Source organism: Lycorma delicatula, chromosome 1, assembly GCF_047948215.1.
Source record: "Lycorma delicatula isolate Av1 chromosome 1, ASM4794821v1, whole genome shotgun sequence".
Lineage (NCBI taxonomy): Eukaryota > Metazoa > Arthropoda > Insecta > Hemiptera > Fulgoridae > Lycorma > Lycorma delicatula.
Window position 1 is genome coordinate 354,584,431 of NC_134455.1, and position 19,208 is coordinate 354,603,638.

At 36.6% G+C, this 19,208-nt stretch overlaps 1 protein-coding gene across 1 annotated transcript in view; it reads left to right on the forward strand.

Annotated features, from left to right (window-relative positions):
• Positions 1-19,208, forward strand: part of LOC142334470 (uncharacterized) — a 712,180-nt gene that overhangs the window by 544,788 nt on the left and 148,184 nt on the right. The window contains exons 91-92 of the mRNA XM_075382526.1: positions 1,722-1,895; positions 10,236-10,412. Of these exons, the coding sequence (XP_075238641.1) occupies positions 1,722-1,895; positions 10,236-10,412 (351 nt within the window). The remainder of the gene's footprint in view (positions 1-1,721; positions 1,896-10,235; positions 10,413-19,208) is intronic.

Genomic DNA, 19,208 nt, shown 5'->3' on the forward strand with positions numbered 1-19,208 from the left:
GAAAAAGGGGAAGTTCTTCAAAAAGAGTGTTATTGTCATGATATTAAAGAAAGCAGGAGCAGATTAATGTGAAGGACACAGAACAATTAGCTTAACTACTCGTGCATCAAAAATTTTAACTAGAATTCTGTACAGAAGAATTGAGAGGAGAGTGGAAGAAGTGTTAGGAGAACACCAGTTTGGTTTCAAGAAACGTATAGGGTCAAGGGAAGCAATTTTAGTGCTAAGATTAATAGCAGAAGGAAGATTAAAGAAAAACAAACCAACTTGCATAGCATTTATAGACTTAGAAAAGGCATTTGATAACATAGACTGGAATAAAATGTTAAACGTATTAAGAAACTTAGGATTCAAGTATAGAGATAGAAAAACAATTACTAACATTTACAGGAACCAAACTGCAATAGTAATAATCAAAGAAAGAAGCAGTAATAAGAAAGGGAGTCAGACAAGGATGTTCCCTATCCTTATTACTTTTTAATTTTTACGTCAAACTAAGCAGTTAATGATGTTAAAGAACAGTTTAGATTTGGAGTAACAGTACAAGGTGAAAAGATAAAGATGTTTGCTGATGATATAGTAATTCTAGCTGAGAGTAAAAAAGATTTAGAAGAAACAATGAATGGCATGGATGAAGCCCTATGTAAGAACTACCACATGAAATTAAACAAGAACAATATGAAAGTAATGAAATATAGTAGAAATAAAGTAGATGGACCACTAAATATAAAAATAGGACGAGAAAAGACTGTGGAGGTAGAAGAATTTTGTTTTTGGAATGTACAATTACTAAAGATGCATAAAGTGGAAGCGATATAAAATGCTGAATAGCACAGGTGAAACGAGCTTTTAGTCAGAAATATAATTTGCTTACATCAAAAATTAATTTAAACATCCAGAAAACAATTTTTGAAAGTATATGTTTGTAGTATAGCCATATATGGAAGTGAAACTTGGTCCATTAAAGTACCTGAGAAGCCAAAGATTAGAAGTGATTAGAAGATTAGAAGTATGACAAATGTCACCATGTTGCGGCAAATTGATGAAGAAAGAAACATTTAGAAAAATATAGCTAAAAGAAGAGACAGACTTATAGGCTACATCTTAAGGCAGGCAGGCAATTTTTGGAATATGTAATAAAAATTGTTAGGGATGTAGGATGTTGGGGGTATACCAAAATGAAAGACTGGCACCAGATAGGGAATTATGGAGACCAGCATCAAACCAGTCAAATGACTGAAAACAAAAAAAAATCATAATTCCCATACTTGCTGCTTTTGCTAACAAAATATGAATCAAGTTACACAATAGAGTATGTAGAATATATTATTGTTCTGTTATTGAATTTTAAAGGTGTGAGATTATTCTGTTTGCTCATTATTTTTTATTTTATATTTTGAATTGCCCTCTAATGGTCTGAACAATTTATGATTATTTGGGCAATCATACACCACACAATTTTGGGATTGACAAGGTTATCCTAAGAAACCCTGTTCCAGTTATCAGATGAATCTGTATTTTCTTAAAGAAATGCAGTTTTTGCTGTAACATATGGTTAACACGAATTAAACCAGTTAATATTATTATTGATCGGTAATGTTTTATTCTCCTGAGTAAAAATGCCCTAATGCCCCATGTGATTATTGTTGCTTTGGATATCTGTTGCTTGTATAGAATGTTGAGCTGCTTTGAGTTAATGTTTTGCTCTGCTTCCTCCTTAGGTAGCAGTACCAAAAGATACAAATTGGAATGAATTTGAGGAAAAAATGTCCACTTATTATAATGCAGCTAGTAACTGGTGTAATGATTTATACGCATTCAACGATTCAGAATGTGTTCAAGTATTTCAGGAATTATTGATACGTAATGTAATTGATGATGCCACAATGAGGAAGGTATGTTGTTATATTTATGTTAGTAATTGCAAATAATTAATTTGAATAGTTGTAGTGTTTTGAGTTTTTGCGTCATCATAATGATTTCAATTTTTAAAGTGAGATTAGTTTCTGCAAATAACAAAAACAGCCTGAAATATTGATTTTATAAATATTAATTTTTTTTTTCTTTTTTCTTTGCAATAAAATAATATCATATTTCTATACAGTAGTAAATATTATTTAATTAAGTATTATTATTTTTATAAATGTATTTCATAAAGTTTTAGTTGTGTTAGAACTCATTTTAAAAGATGAATAATGAAGATATAAGGGGGTACCCAAAAATTACTGTAATTCTCTTTTTTTAATTTACTTATTTTTATTTTTCTACAAAAAACCTTCAATCCTCTTCAATATACTCTCCATCACAGCTAATACATTTGTCCACTCCTATATTTAATTGTTCAAAACATTTTTTTAAATTCATCTGTTGTGAAGCCAGACAGCAGCACCTTTCTCATATTTCTCAGCAAAACACTTTGTTTTCAAGTCCTTCTTCACTCACCGGAACAAAAAAAAATCGCACAGAGTTAAATCAAGTGAATAAAGGAATGGAGCAAGGGAGTAATTTTTTTTAAAAATTGACCTACAGAGAACTGTGTGAGTAGTGCATTGTCATTGTGGAAAAACCAGATGCCATTTGTGGCCTGTCACAAATTGGGCCTTTTTCACCACTAACTGTTCCACGATCTTCTCAGAACCTCCTGTTAGAAACCCTGGTTAACAGTCTGACGTAATAGAATGAATTCCAAATGCACCAAAAGCAAATGAGCATTGTCTTTATGTTTGACTTTATTTGCACAGCATTTTTGGAGCGAAGTGATGTTGCAATCTTTCACTGGCTTGTTTGGTTTCAGAATTGTATCCATAGCAGCATAATTCATCACCAGTAATGATCTTGGAAAAAAAATCTGGGTCGGTTTGGTACTGTGCTTTCAGAGCTCCCTTTAGATAACCTGGCAGAGAATTTTTCTTCTGCGGTGGTCGAAGCCGCAGAACTCTCAATTCCCAGGAGCACGGGTAGGGAGAGAATAGCTGGCTGGTGGACTCGGGACTTGACTGCGATAAAACAGGTCGTGGGCCGACTCAGGAGAGCCGCACAGCGTGCGCGTGATCCTGACCGGCGTGCGGTCCTGTTTGCGGAGTATCGTCAGAAAAGAAACGAGTATTTTCATAGTATTAGGACTTCGAAGCAAGATTCCTGGCGCTCTTTTGTTCAAGAGCAAGGGAATAAAGACCCATGGGGTGTTGTTTATCGAGTACTCGGTCACAAGCGGAAAAAGGACAATCTTCTGTCGGCTCTCTCGACCCAAGACGGCGTTGTAGTTGAGAAAGATTTTTTGCTATCTCTTCTGATGGACGATCTGCTCCCCGATGATACCGAGGTTGGTGAGACCTCGTATCATCGGAGAGTTCGAATGGAGGTTATAGGTTTCGACACAGACTCTGTGTCTTCGGAGATTACTGAGGCGGAAGTCCGTCTAGTAATCTGTAGCCTGGCTAGGAATAAGCCCCCGGATATGATGGTATTACGGTGGACCTCCTTGTTCGCACCCTGCCTGTGGTTCTTGGCCCATTGACTAGGGTGTTCAATAGGTGTCTTTTCGCTGGGTATTTCCCGGCTTGCTGGAAACGTGGTATCTTAAAGCTGTTATTCAAGGGTGGCGACAAGGACCCCACCGTCAGTTCTTCTTACCGTCCTCTGACGCTCTTGCCAGTTGTTAGAAAGGTTTTCGAGAAGGTACTTTACCTCCGCATTAATAGTAGGCTGACTTCTAATCACATGCTGATGGACGACCAGTATGGCTTTAGACCCGACAAGAGTACAGAGGACGCGATTCTTAGAGTCCTTGATTTGGCTTCAGGCAGCGAGTGCAAATATGTAGTCGGTGTCTTTATGGACATATCCGGGGCATTTAATAACTTGTGGTGGCCCTCTGCCTTGTTCCAATTGCAAAAGCGTGGTTGCACGCGTGATGAGATTAGTAATCTCTCGAGCTACTTTAGCGATAGAACTGTTGTCCTTCGTGACGGCAGTTCGCAAGTAGGAAAGACCCTGTCTAAAGGATGTCCACAGGGAAGTGTATTAGGTCCACTGGTCTGACCATCGAGTTCGACTCTCTCATGCGGCTGCGTTTGCCCGGTGGCTGTCGTATCGTGGCTTATGCCGACGATGGGCTGCTGCTGGTCGAGGGCGGTTCGCGTGCTGAGATTGAGCTTTGAGCGGCACAGGCATGTAGGGTTTTGCGGTTGTGGAGTCTTCAGCATAAGATGGTTTTCAGTGCGGAGAAAACCACTATGATGTTTTTTAAGGGCCGTCTAGCTGCTAATCGCCACCCGCAGGTCGTGATGGACGGTCGTTCCATTAGGTATGTCACTCTTCAAAAGTATCTGGGTGTTATCCTTGATGAGAGGCTTCTTTTCAAGGAGCACTTGCAGTATGTGGCGAAGAAGGCTATTGATGCTTTCTTCGGCGTCCGTAGAGTTGTCCATCCCGATTGGGGGTTGAATTTCCGTACCATGCGGATTCTTTACAAAGTTGTTTGCGAGGCCATTATGTTGTACGCTGCGCCCGTCTGGGCTCATCGTATGCGGTACCAATGTTATAGGGATATTCTATTAAGAGCCCAACGTCTTCTTTTATTAGCAGTTGTAGGCGGTTATAGGACTGTCTCGCGAGAGGCAGTAACTGTGATCGCAGGCATCAAACCCTTGGATATTTTGGCTATAGAGCGTAGCCAGCGGTATGTTCCAAAGAAGGGAGGCCTTCTTACTTCGCGGCGTATGCATGAGATCGAAGACCAAGGTTTTGACTCTTGGTGGAACGATTCTTCAACAGGTCGTTATACGCATGGTATATTTCCCAATGTTAGAGAGTTGCGAGCGGTTAGCTGGGTATCCCCCAATCGGCACACGACGCAGTTTCTCTCCGGACATGGTGCCTTTAGGGAGAAATTGGCTAGGTTTAGGTTGGTTGATTCCGGCTTCTGTCGGGACTGTAGGGTCGAAGACACTGTGGACCATGTCCTACACATTTGTCCCAGGTACGAAGCTGGGCGTACCAGAGTTACTAGGGAACTCGAGAGAGTGAACTCCGTTTTGGATCTACGAGTCAACTGGAGGACTCGTAGCGAGTGGACAATTGTTGGCTTCCTTCGCTTCCTCGCCCTGAGCAGGACTGCCGAAGGGATTTAGTAGCTGATAGGAACCTAGGTGGCTAGGGACCGCCTGGGCAGTTGACTGGCCGAAGGTAGGCGCTTAAGTCAGCGTGCCTCGGTTAGATCTAAGAGGTGTTATTTTGATTTGGGATAAAGCTGTCGGCGGAGTTGCGGCCGCTGCCAACGGGCATGGTTTTCCTTGTCCCGGGGGTTGCGGTCGCACTCCGACGAGGGCGTTTTGTGAGCATACAACACTGTCAGCGGGACGTGGCTGTGTGCCGCTTCGGTGGTAGGCAGTGGCGTTTCGACGGCGGTTTACGAAAGATGGTGAATGTCACGCGGACTCCGTGATGGAGCTGTGTGGGAGTAGGCGTTCGTTCTGCTCTCCCGGGCAGACCGGAGCGGAGTCAGTTAGTTGTACTCTTATGAGTAATTAAGCGGGGTTCTTTAAGGGAACTAGGACCAAATTTCGCTGTGTTTAAACTTTTTAGTGGGAAAGTTTTGTTATAGTGGTAGTTTCTCGGATCTGAGACATTCGATAAGTTGCTCATTAATAGTTAGAGCTAGGCGCGGGGTCTTCATTCCGCGGTTAGGCTTCTAGCTTAGTTCCTGAGGGCGACGTGGTAGCTGCAGGTGTCCATTGTCTTCTTTCTGAAGGCATAAACATAAAAACTATCTCGGGGTGAATTTTACCGATGTAGATGTCCCTTGGGGCATCTGCATCGGTGGCATCTCTGTGGGGCCTGAACTGAAAGCTGTGGTGCGCAATCAGTTTGAGGGTGAGAAGATTTCCTCCGTTAAAGCCACTACTGGCTAGGAACGGAGGGGGTGGTGTAGCAACCGGACACGCTACGAGGTGGGATCTTCTCCCCTCGGGGGGGAATTGAGATGTGCTTTCAGAGCATGTGGCAAATAAGTAAATGTTGGTTGCGATCAACCTAGCTGTAAATCCAAGCAGTCCTCAAAGTTGGAGCTGAATTGGGAGACTAGAGGTTATACTCAGCTCCCAAATGGACCAGATCTGAGGTTCTCTGGGACATTTATTTCTTGCTGGTAAGCACTCCAATCACTAAATCTATTTAATATGCCATTGTGGCATGATTTTGATTGAACTTATTAATATGCTGTCGTGGCATAAATTACTGAAATAATCATATTGTAAAGTGGGTACATATAGTTAAGATGGTGGTAAATGGTGACATAGTTAGGCATCCAGGGTCTTGGATCTTCCATGGGTAGGCTGTTAGTTTAACTGTTCTTGAGGGCTACATAGTAGAGTTAGGTGTCTGATGTCTTCTTAGAGTAAACTTGACTAGGGTGGAATTTACTGATGTGAATGTCTTTCAAGGCATTTGCATCAGTGGCATCTCACAAGGCCAATCTGATGACTGTGGAATGTGATCAGTTTGAGTGCAAGAAGATGTCCGGCGATTAAGCCACTCATGGCTACGAACAGTGGGTGGCGACCACTCATGGTATGGCGACCAGACATGTCACAAGGCGGGTTTTTTTAATCTCCCTCAGGGGGGGAATTGATGTGTGCTTTCAAAGCATGGCATGTTTTGAAGTGGCTCCTTTTTTTGCTTAGCAGTCAGGAGCCGAGGCACAAACCTTTTAGCAACCCTTCTAATCCTCAAATCCTCTGATAAAATTTGCTAAACTGAGCTCCAAGTAACTCCAGACAACATCTCAATTTCTTCAATGTTACATCGTCAGTCTTCAAGCACAATTGCATAAATTTATTTCGTCCGTTTGGGAAGTTGAAGAATGTCCAGAACGAGATTGGTAATTAATCGACAGTTCATCTTTTTTGAAACATAAAACCACTTGTACTTAAGTTTTTCCTTAGCAGTATCTTTATAGCTTTTTTCAACTTCGCAATAGTTTCTACAGCATTTATCGTGAGTAGGAAGCAAGCCTTCATGGCCACACACTGTTCATTAAAGTCCACCCTGACAAAGAAGAGAAGTAGGCAAAACAGCTTTCTCAGTAAAAATTATAGATGTCAGACATAACTTCCCAGGTGACGCTGCTTGGCAGACTGAACAGAAAAAATGACTTGACAACCTCCTAGCAGAAAAAACAAAAGATGGAAACTCTGCCCTGCACAACACAATTCCAATTTTTTTTTGGATACACCACCCTTCATATTATGCTTAATATGCATATTAAGCATAATCCTCTAAAGTCTGGTAATCTTGCTTAAATGCCTTATGATCACTCTATTCTTCTACTTTTCTTTATTGGCCCACTGTAGGGACATGGTTGATCAATTTAGGAGTACCCTTTCTCTCTTCCTTTTAAATTCTCTCACCTTTTCAGAGTTTTTGATCTTAATTTCCTTAATTCTTCATTTTCTATTTTTGCCTAGCATTTTCAGTTTTTATTTTTTTGAAGTCTGTGATCACCTTGTATTTTGATAATAAATTATAAATCTGTCTAGTAATTCTGCTGTCACTCATTTTATTTAGATTTCAAAAAAAAATTCTTCATTTCTTTATTATGTGAAATATGTTTTCCATCTTCGAGTATATTTCTTCGTTCTTCCTTGGTGTGTTGAATTCTCCTTTTTTGTCTTTCCTTGGTCGTAGGTTGTCTGTTATGATTTGTCTAACATTTTTATTTTTTCCAGTTCCAATTTAGTTGACATTTTCAACATTTCTACACCATTCAGCACCTCTGTTCTTATTATTGTCTGATAATGTCTCAGTTCAATACCATGCAATAGTGATTTCTTGTTGTAAATATTTTTGGAAACTTCCATAGCCCTTCTCATTTTCTCCATTCTTCGCTTTAGTGCTTCCCTCTCATTATTGTTTATTTTGATCCACTCACCAAGATACTTGAAACCTTCTGTCTTCTTAATTTAATTATCAGTTCACATTTGGGTTGGTGTTCTCTTATCGTTGGTTAGAAATTCTGTTTTGGGATATGAAATCTGTTATCCTATTTTCCTTAATTGTTTAATTAAATTTTTTTTTTCCTTACTTTACGATAGATGCAAACTAAGGGAAAATCAAACTACACAAAAAAATTACATTTTACAAATATGTATTCTAAACAATAATAAGAGCAGTATTACCTAATTTCTATACATTGCTTCATACAGACAATCATTTGAACAACATAACAGTATTTTCAGTTAACACTAATGATACATAAAATAAATATATTTCCCTTCCTGTACATTGTCTGTAGGTTTAAATTTTCTAGGCTTGGCTGGAATTACCAGATACAATCTTGTTCAAGCAGTATGAGTTCTCTCCATGGACACACGCCATTGTTTCTTTATCTGAAACTTACTTTGTTAAACAATGAAAAATCACTAATATTTCAATAAATTTTCAGAGCCTTTTTAACAGGTGAACTATGATATTGTTTATACTGATTGATCTAATCAAATTGATTACTTTGCAGTAAAATTATGATCTGTGCATGTTCAGTCTGCCTGCACAAACTAGCATTTTAATTGCTGAACATTTTACTGAATACTGCTGGCCATATATAATTTCTTTCATAGATTCAGTCATATTTTGTTGTTCTGTGATTCAATAAATGCTTCTTAAGCACTGTCTGAATTCACTATATGTTCAATAATTCCAGAATTCATGTATCTTCTCAGTTACTGCTATATGTGTGACAGTTTCTAGCTGCATAGAAATTTTAGGTAATGAATGAGTTAATGCAACTGCTAAGGAAGATTGTTTTCAGTAAATTATCTAGAATACTATTATTCACTTTGATTACAAATATTTTGTGAAATGTTGGCTGAAGGCAAATTGACATTGAGTTGGTTGGCACTTATCAACAATAAGATAATATACAAGATTTTGATCTTGAATCAACAGCAAGACGGTCAGTTTAAGCAAGTTGTCCATTATGATTTGCATTTGTCGATAAATGGATATCTCATGTCATTTGCAATCAAACTTCATGCCACAGAATTTATATTATATCAGATAACAATGGGACTGTGATTGAAAATGTTTTAAAATATTTTAGATCAGTTTAAACTTTTAGCTAAATTTTAATCTATTTTCTATTATTTAAAATTTTAATTAGAAACCTTTACGTTTTAATTATGTATAGTTGATTTCCATACATAATTTATTAATTTGTAATCCTTACATTTTATATTTCTATTAGAAGGGTTTTATGTCATTTTTACCTTTTCAAAATTTTCTCATAGTATTTTTTACTGACTATTCCTTTACAATATCTGCATTATTAAATTGTTTACTTTTAGCCTAATCTTTATCAAATATTGTACTGAGGTATTTATTTTATTTGCCTCATTTTTTATTTATTTTTATAGTTCACATTTATAACACTTTTAAAATTTTGATTTTTATATAAAACAATAAATTTTTAAATTCATATTCCATTTTTAGTGTCTCTTAGGCAATAATAACCTCTCTGGTTGTTCACTTAAAAAAAAAATGTTCAATTAACAGAAAAAAAACGTACTTTTATATCTAGAATCAATTTCAACAACATTGTAACTTTCAGTGATATGTTAGAGCACTGCTGAAGACTAGAGAAGATGGGGCAAAAGGATTATCTACTACAGTGTAGATAAATTACACAGAAACAACAATGTAATGTAAAATAATATTCATGGATTAAACATTTCCCATGTAAAATCAACCTGAAGTCTATTCACATGTCCAGTGATGGGAACCATACACTATTATTAACTGCATTACTTTTTAATAAAACAGATTATGTTTTTTCAAAACACTCGCCTTCCTTGGTCTCTCTTATCGTATAATCAATATCGGGCAATTATCTATGAATTTTTATCCTAAACTTTATCAGTAACTTTTTACAGCACAAATATGTTATGTAATAAACATCTTAACACTGTAATTTACAAAAATCATTATAACAGTGCTATACTTTTTTATGTAAATAAACAGGAAATAAATTAAAGTTAGAATGTTGCTGATAGATTTACTAAATACATACTCTATAAAATGTAATAAATACTGTATAAATGTAATCTGAATAATACATTAAAAAATTCATTAAATCCTTGATTTAATTTCCTAAATAGTTGTATTTTTATTAATTTTTTTCTTTAAAAAAATTATTGGTATTTCTATGTTTTATTTATTTAAATTACTTTTTTCTGATACAGTTAATGAAAGGTAGTGGTAGTACATACATGGACATAGAAAGAATAATAACGTCAGCCCTTAGCAAAGCTGATCAAAAGTGCCAGAACCTTTGTCCAGTTATAGCATGTTATGATTGCAGTCTAGCCATTGGGAGTCTAATACTGGCTGATAAAATTACGGATTCAATATTTGATTATGTATGTATGATTAATGCATTTATAGATAAATTTGTGTGGATGTGAATTTGAGGAACTGTTTTTCTTAGATTAAAAGATCTGAAACTCTGAAATAATCTTTGAGCTTTATTATACTTAAAAATATAAGTTGTATTAATTTACTAACTTAAATGAAGTGAAAATATAATTATTTTAATTCATATCCTCTTATATGTTACTTGCCTCGTTCAAGTAACATTTAGAAGAAATCCTGATTGTTATTACAAAAAGAAGAAAAATTAAATTCAGTTTTTAAGATTCAACTTCTTTATAACAGAAAATATTTGTATTTTTAACAGGCTTTAAAATTATGGAGGTTACCAATTTAACCTTTTTTTTCTTCAGTTAAATCTGTTTTTTACGAGTTATTGAAATTTCTTCTATTATAGTACCAGAAAAATTTGAAGTGCTGTTGAATCTTCTTGAATAAAGAAGTTAGCAGTATTTATGAGTTGCTTTAGATTACTTATAAGATTGTACTTGCCACAGTTACTATTTATTTGTATTAGAGATTCCATTTGAATAAGTTCCTCATTATTTATTATAACTTCTTATAAAGTAAAAAGATAAATAGATAATTTGTAGGATCAATAATTTAAAAGAAAACAAAAGTGAATTTTATTTTTCATTTCCGTGAGCTTTCATTTTCAGATTTTGTTTTTAGTGGTCAAAAAGATATTTTTTTCCATTTCAGTGAACGCCCTTTAGAACCCCTTAATTTAGTCTCTTTATGCCTTTAGATAATTCTTTTTATGAAAATTTCCTTGTGTTTTGTGTGTTTATGTATTTTTTATCTGTTTATTCTGCTTTGGTATCTGAAGAAGAATTATGTAAGTTTAAGAAAATTTACAGATGTAGTTTCTGTATTTCTGTAACCAAGAGCAACAGTTAACATTCTGCTATACATTAAAATCATAAATAAAGCAAGTCTTTGCAAAAACATAAAACTAATTTTAAAAAAAAGTTTCATTACTTTTTCTGATGAAGCTGGGTAAGTTATGCCCAACTGACTACTGAGTGCTTTCCCCTTGACAGATACTGTTTAGGAGAAAAATTAAGCAAAACATTAAAGTATGTAAGTATACAAATAAAGAATTTTGTAAAAAAATTATTCTATCGTTGAGTAAAATTTTGAGATACGGAAACCAATGGTGACCTATCCCACCACTTTGATTGATGATAACCAAAATTAAATGACATCAATGATCAAAATTCAGAATATTTCATAGAAGTCAGTTAAACAAGTCTTAAAGTAACAAATAAAATGAAAATCAGCAAAATCAACAAAAGTTAGACTTATTTTATTTCTCCAATAATTGATAAATAGCCCAAATAGATAACCAAAGTGACATACGAATGTAATGGAATCATCTAATTAGTACACGAATATGAATTTGAATCTAGAAACAACAAAAAAGAAAAAAAGGGGGTCTTTACTCCCCCTCCCATTTATAAGGATTTGTGTAAGATCAAACACTATCAGAAATTATCTTAGTTATACAATGGCCCTTAAATTAGGTGAAAAAATTTACACCATTTGAGTAAAATTTTGATGTACAGGATCCATAAGGTGCATATCTCCCTACCCCTTTGACTACAATTATGACCAAAATTAAGTTGAATCAATTTCTCCTATACAGAAATCATTTTTTTTTAAATTTCAACAAAATCATTCAAACTAGTCTAAAGATATCAAACCGAAAACAGGCAGACCTATTTAAATAAATACATAATCCATACAAATATACGAGGTGTGAGAGAAAAGTAATGAGATTGGTCACACTGAAAGCGATCTGACAACGCTGTGTCTACCGGTCTGTGCTAGACCGGTATTTTTCATCCCTTCCACATGCTCAGTATGACTTTCAATTCCGTTCAGTCAACACATTATTTTTGACAGCGCCATCAGTGAAGTTGTGTTTTTGTTATGTGTTACAAAAATGGAGCATCGGAATTTACAGCAATGTTGTGAAATCAAGTTTTGTGTTAAACTTGGGGAATCTGAGAGTGTGACCTTTGAAAAGTTGAAACAGGCCTATGGGAAACATTGCTTATCAAGAGCACAAGTTTTCCGCTGGCACAAATCATTTTTGGAGGGCCGAGAACACGTTGAAGATCAACCTTGCTCAGGGAGACCTTCAACTTCAAAATCTGACGAAAACGTTGAGTGTGAGAGTTCTTGTGATATCAGACCGTCGTTTAACAATAAGGATGATGAGTGAACAGTTAAATTTAAACACTTTCACCTTACATCAAATTTTGACAGATGATTTGGACATGCGAAAGGTTTGTGCGAAATTGGTGCCGAAAAACCTCACAACAGAACAGAAGAACAATCGAAGAAATGTGTGCGTTGATCTTCTTGAGAGGATTGACAATGACCAAGAATTCTTCAATCGTGTGATCACAGGTGATGAATCCTGGATATTTGAGTACAGTCCTGAAACAAAGCGGCAAAGCGAAGAGTGGCACACTCTGTTATCTTCTCGACCGAAAAAATGTAGAATGAGCAAATCAAAGATCAAAACCATGCTGATTTGCTTTTTTCACAGTAGGGGTATCGTGCATAAAGAATTTTTTCCTCCAGGACAAACTGTCAACCAAGTGTTTTACAAAGGTGTTCTTGAAAGGCTCAGGAAAAGAGTGATTTGCGTGAGACCAGACAATTGCAGACAAGTGGATGCTTCATCATGACAATGCCCTGTGTCACACAGCCATTTCCATCAGGGAATTTTTTACCTCAAAACGCAATCCTACAGTTCCTCCTCAACCTCCCTATTCATCTGATTTGAGTCCTTGTGATTTTATCCTTTTCCCGAAATTGAAACATGTCTTAAAAGGATGTCATTTTGGAACTCTGGAGAACATTCAAAAGACACAGATCAGTTAAAAGCCCTACCAGTTGAAAAATTCCAGCACCTGTTACTAGGAGTGGGAACAATGACTCCGCCGGTGGATAGCTGCCCAAGGGAACTACTTTGAAGGGGATAATATTGTTGTTTGAAGAAAATAAAAGCTTTGGTAAGTAAATAGTCAGTCTCATTACTTTTCTCACACACCTCGTACATAAGCATACATACAGATATATCGCATATATGTGCACAACATACATCATTTCAGAATTTTTCAATGCTAAAATTGCATTTTTTTGTTAGAAACATCAAGATCTGCAAAAACCCAAGTGTACAAAATTTTACCTGATTACTTTTCAACCATATTATATTATATGTTATGTTATATTGTTCAACTATGTAGCCGGGAAAGTAAAAACTGCAACAAACATAAAAAAAATCATGTTTAAATTCTATAAATTTCTACTTTTAAAAGTTTGTGCCAAATTAAGAACAAATAACTATCAAATTTACTAATCCTTAATTTTATGCCAGCTTCAAAAAATCAAAATTTAGTTGTATTATCAACCTTATCACACATTTTCTTTCTTTTTTTATCTTTCCCATCTAAGTACTTTCATAATCCCATGTTTACTTAAGTATCTCACTGTAATAATTATTAAAACAATTATCAATATAAGATCTTGTCAGACCAAGTAAAACCCCTCACAACTGCTATTATAGTACTGAGTACAAGCAAGAAGGTTACTTCTGCTAGAAAGTCCAAAAGTGGTTTACCAAAGATCACTTCAATCAATCCACTACTAAATAAAATTCCCACTGCACTAACAACAGAGCAAACTACCAAATTCCCTGTGAAGGGATCTATTAAACTATCTACTAACTCGTCGTCTGGTACAGTATCTTCAGCCTCCCAGGCTTCCAAGTCCCCACCACCATCTCAAGGTTACTTTGGAGATATGGAGGTTGATGTAGTGCCCAAAGAAAGCACTTCCTAAAAGTTATCAGTCGAAAGCAAACCAAATTGTATTTAACAAATAATCTGCATGCAGAGTTTTTGTATATAACAGGAAAAGAATGTTTTTATGAGAACCAATTTTATTCACTGGAAGGTTTACAGTCTCCATTCTTGCTGTGAAGATATTGAAATCCTACTAAAGTAAGAAAATCCTTTTAATACTGTAACTGCAGGAGACTCACCTCCATCCCCAGGATGATGTGTCCTTTCGTGGTTACATCTGTGAAAGATGCAACCATCAAACTGAGGGCAGAGGATGTGAAGATGTGGCAGATTTCTTGAAGGAAATTATACTAGCCACGTATATTCTGCTAGTGACAAACATCTCTGTAGTCTCAATAAAGATATTGGTGCAATTTAAAAAGAATATTTACAACTTATATCTTCCATCAAATTTTGATATTTTGGGAATGATCTGTCCAGTCTGTTTTCACATATTCCTTTCCCCTGCTTAATAATTGGTGATTTTAATTCCTATTACTATTCATGGGGCTCATCTTGTTTTTCCTGAGGCACTATAGTTGATCAACTGAGGCAGAACTTAGATCTTTGCTTATTGAACGTTGGGTCGTACACATTTGTATCATCTTCATCAGGTACATTTTCAGTACTGTTCTTGTGTTCAACATCCCTACTTCCACTCTTACCTGGTGCATTTCCAAAAACTTCTTTAAAAGCAATCACAGACCGGTTGTTATCTCAGTCTGTAATATTGATTTGCCATAGAGTCATCCATGCAGATAGATGGTTTGGAAAGTGGACTGGATTTAATACAAGGATTCCTTTGGCTAATACAACAAGAGTGGTAGCGAGATCCACTATCTTACCAAGTTTACATACTTGATATTCAGTAGCGCAAATGAATTTATCCCTTTAACATTTGGAAAACCAAGGTGGCCTGCTGTTCCTTGGTGAGATTAAGAGTGTACTAAAGGAAGATCGCAAGACCTTATGTAATTTCTCTCGACCTATGGCTAAATTGCTGTGCACCTTCCGCAATGCAAGGGCTGTTTGCCATCGAGAATTTTGGTGGGATAAAGGGAATTCATGACTGAATTATGTCAAGACCATTTCTCAGAAAAATCCACCATTGGTTGTGTGGAGAAAAGTTCAGGCCATTTGTGGATCTAGACAATCACTGCAGCCAATTGAAGTGGAAAGCAATGACAACTTCATCAATACACCAGTTAATGTGGCAAACACATTTGTAAACTCATTTGAAGTTAGTTTCACTTACATCATCGTACTGTTCTGAGTTTGTGAGATATAAGTTAGAAGTAGAAAATATCCAATTTGTGATAGAAGACTCACAAAATGGATTAAACATATCTTTCTCTTTCAATGAGTCAAGGTGTGCCTTGAATAATTCACATGATAACTCCCAGAAATGAAAATATCAGGATCAGTCTACCACAGCTACTGGGTACCACATTACAACATCTTTTGTGAATCTATAATAGAATATTTTCTGATCAGGTTTTTCCAGATTCTTGGTCAGAAGCACTGGTGATTCCTGTACTGAAACCTGGTAAAGATATATTATGCCTCTAAGTTGTCTTGTCTCCTTAACCAGTACATTGTGCAGGTTGATGGAATGAATGGTAAACCATCATCTAGTGCGGTACTTGAGAGAAACACCCTAATTGCTCCTGAACAATGCAGTTTCTGCCAAGGTAGGTAGTTGCTCCTAAATTTGTCATTCAAAACACCTTCCTACTTCACCAATGCCTTGTTGCTGTATTTATTAATATGCAAAAGGCATGTGACACAGTTTGGAGGAGAGGAATCGTAAATAAACTGTATGAATGGGGTATATACAAGGGAATCTCCTTGCATTTTCTTCAGGGGTTTCCTCAGTAGTTGATCATTTTGAGTTCAAGTTGGAACAACAGTATCCAAAAATTTTACACTAGAAAATTGAATACCGCAGGGAAATATCCTGTCTTTTTCCTGTTTAGCCTCTAGGAATTACCATTCAGGTATTACTTCAGAGGGTGATATGTATGAGTGTAAATGAATGTAGTCATGTACAGTCTCAGTTCGACCATTCTTGAGATGTGTGGTTAATTGAAACCCAACCACCAAAGAACACCGGTATCCACAATCTTAGTATTCAAATCCGTGTAAAAAGTAACTGCCTTTATTAGGGAAATGTCCTAAGTGTTACTTTGTTTGCTGTAGTCATAAATACTACAACAGGATACATGCCAAAACCTGTTATGTGTTCTTTATTTGTAGATGATTTTTCAATTTACATTGCATCTAGAATGTCAGCTACTGGTGAGAGGCTGCTCCAAAACAATAACCCATTTAGAATCGTGGTATAAAGTGACTGGATTCATGTTTTCTGCAGAGAAACTGTAATTCATTTGCTGTTTGCATTTGGGGAACATGTTGACCCTCAACTGTTTCTTCAGTTGAAGCATCACACAGGTTAGATTTTTAGGATTGTGGTTTGACCAAAGACTAACATGGGTAACACATTTAAATGAGCTGAAGATAAAATGTTAAACTGCTAGACATGCTGAGAGTTGGAGTTCTATCTAACACTCAGGGAGCTGATCTAGTATGCATGTTACACTTCTACCAAGCTCGAATCTGTTCTTTCTTAGAATGTGGATGAGTGGCTTATTTATCTGCATGGGCTACTGCTCTAAAGATGCTTGATGCAGACCATCATTCATTTACCCATCTTGCTACAGGCATGTTTCACTCAAGCCCTGTGGTAATTTTATTATTTGATAGTGGTCATCTCTTTGGAATAGACAAAACCAAATGATATGCCCTATGTGACTCGCATTAGAGTGCATCCTGACCTCTGTAGGGGAAGAACACACCCGTCTCCCCTCTAATCTTAGCCCTTATGGGCTTTATCAAGGTCATCTTCGAAACCTCGGATTTTGACATATTCCAGTCCACTTTGGCCAGGATGCCAGTGATGTGAATGCCTCAACTGACATTCCCATTGCTGCACTACTATTTAATGAACTCAAAACAAAATACATCTTACAGAGATCTTAAGTAAAACTGAAAGGACTTAACTAAATAAAGGAACTGAACTACCTACCTATAGAAGGTAAAAGTGAGTTCAACAACAACACAAAACATAAAAACGAAGCATAAAAATATTACATGGAACAATAACACAGTATCATTGAAACAAAACAAAGGACAAAAACAACAATAAAAACAGAATACAAGAGAAATCCAAGCAGGCTCTAGATCCCCTCAGCAATCCTTTTCTTTGCCAAGTACACTATAAAACTCTCCACAAGTGCCCATTCAGCGTAGCTCCTCCATTTTACATGGAGATCCAATGCCGATCCAATAAGATCAAGCCAACAGATGGTCTCTGTGCACATTCTCATACTTCGAGCACCCACAAAGAACATGGTAGGTGTCATATAATTTTCCACGCTGAGGACACATTCCAGAATCTACCAGGCTGAATTTACTGTCCCTAAAAGCACCGTGGCCAGAAAGAAATTGCATCACATATTTATTAGGGTGTAGCCAAGAGGGGTCCCACAAACCAACAACATTTAGAAAGAGATCATGCATATAAGTCCACCCTCTATCCCATCCCATCTGACTTACCACAAGGCATTGCCATGTTGTTCAATTTCTCAAACTTTATCCTAAGTCAACTCACTGGACTTTTAGCAACATATCGCTGCTGTTTCTCAAACACAATTAACTCTACCAGTTTTATGCCTGCAATCACCAAGACTGCCTCCCATGAAATAGTATGGTAACCACCTGTTAGTGTTAACAATATTAGGCACTGAGCCCTTAATAATATATCCCAATAACTTTCATATTTTAGCCTATCTGCCCAAACAGGCGCCGCATATAGTATAATAGCCTCACACACGCCTTTATACAGAATGCTCTTGGTCTTAAAATTAAGACCCCCCAATCAGGATTGACCACACGTCAAATACTGAAGAAGGCATTGCGGGCCTTCTCCGTAACATATTGAAGGTGCCCAAAGTACGTTTGAACCTGAACATACTTTATACCCTGGCTTGCCATTGAAACACAGACTCGCCAACTCACTGCCAAATGGCCTTTGAGGAGCATCATCGTGGTCATTTCCAGGCTAAACATCACCTTGTGTTGATGACCCCACAGCTCAAGCATCCTACAAGCTTGAGTGGCTCACCGCCGCACCCACATATGGTATGTGGTCTGCATTAAAGTTCAACCAAATCATCCTACCTTTGATGTGATATTCTCCAACTAGCATGTTAATCAATATGAGGAACAGCCAAGATTTACTGTTCCACTAGCTATTAGAGCTCATTGTCTTATTGTATCTCTAAGTATACAATTATCTCCAGAGACTGCCAGTTACATAACATTATTACCCTCTATTGGCAGCCTTCCTTCATGAATTATTGCTTTAGTCTTAGTTGATATCAAAAGAAAAAAAAGTTACGAATCCAGTTATCTTATAAGAAAAATTTTTTAATACTGTAAATAGCATGAATCCTGATGCTATAGTTTATACAGATGACTTTAGACTCAATAATTGTGTTGGTTGTGCTTTTGTGGTTGCTAATAGAACATACATGTTTGGCCTTCCCAGCTTCGCCAGTGTTTTTGAAGTGTTTGCTATTAACAAGGCCTTGTATGTATTAAAAAAAGGCAAAAGCATATTATAAACATAGTTATCTTGTATGTATTAACAAGGCCTAATTATACTTAGCCCAACATTCCAACTTGTATTTGTCTGTTCAGATTTCATGAGTGTCTTGCAGGTGATTAGTGACATGTACTCCAAACACCATATTGTCTGTTATCTCTGCAGTCTGTTATGTAGTCTGTTATGCAGTCTGTTATCTCTGAAATAGATCAGTGTATCACAACCATGAGCTTTTGCTGGATCCCTAGACATAGTGGAAT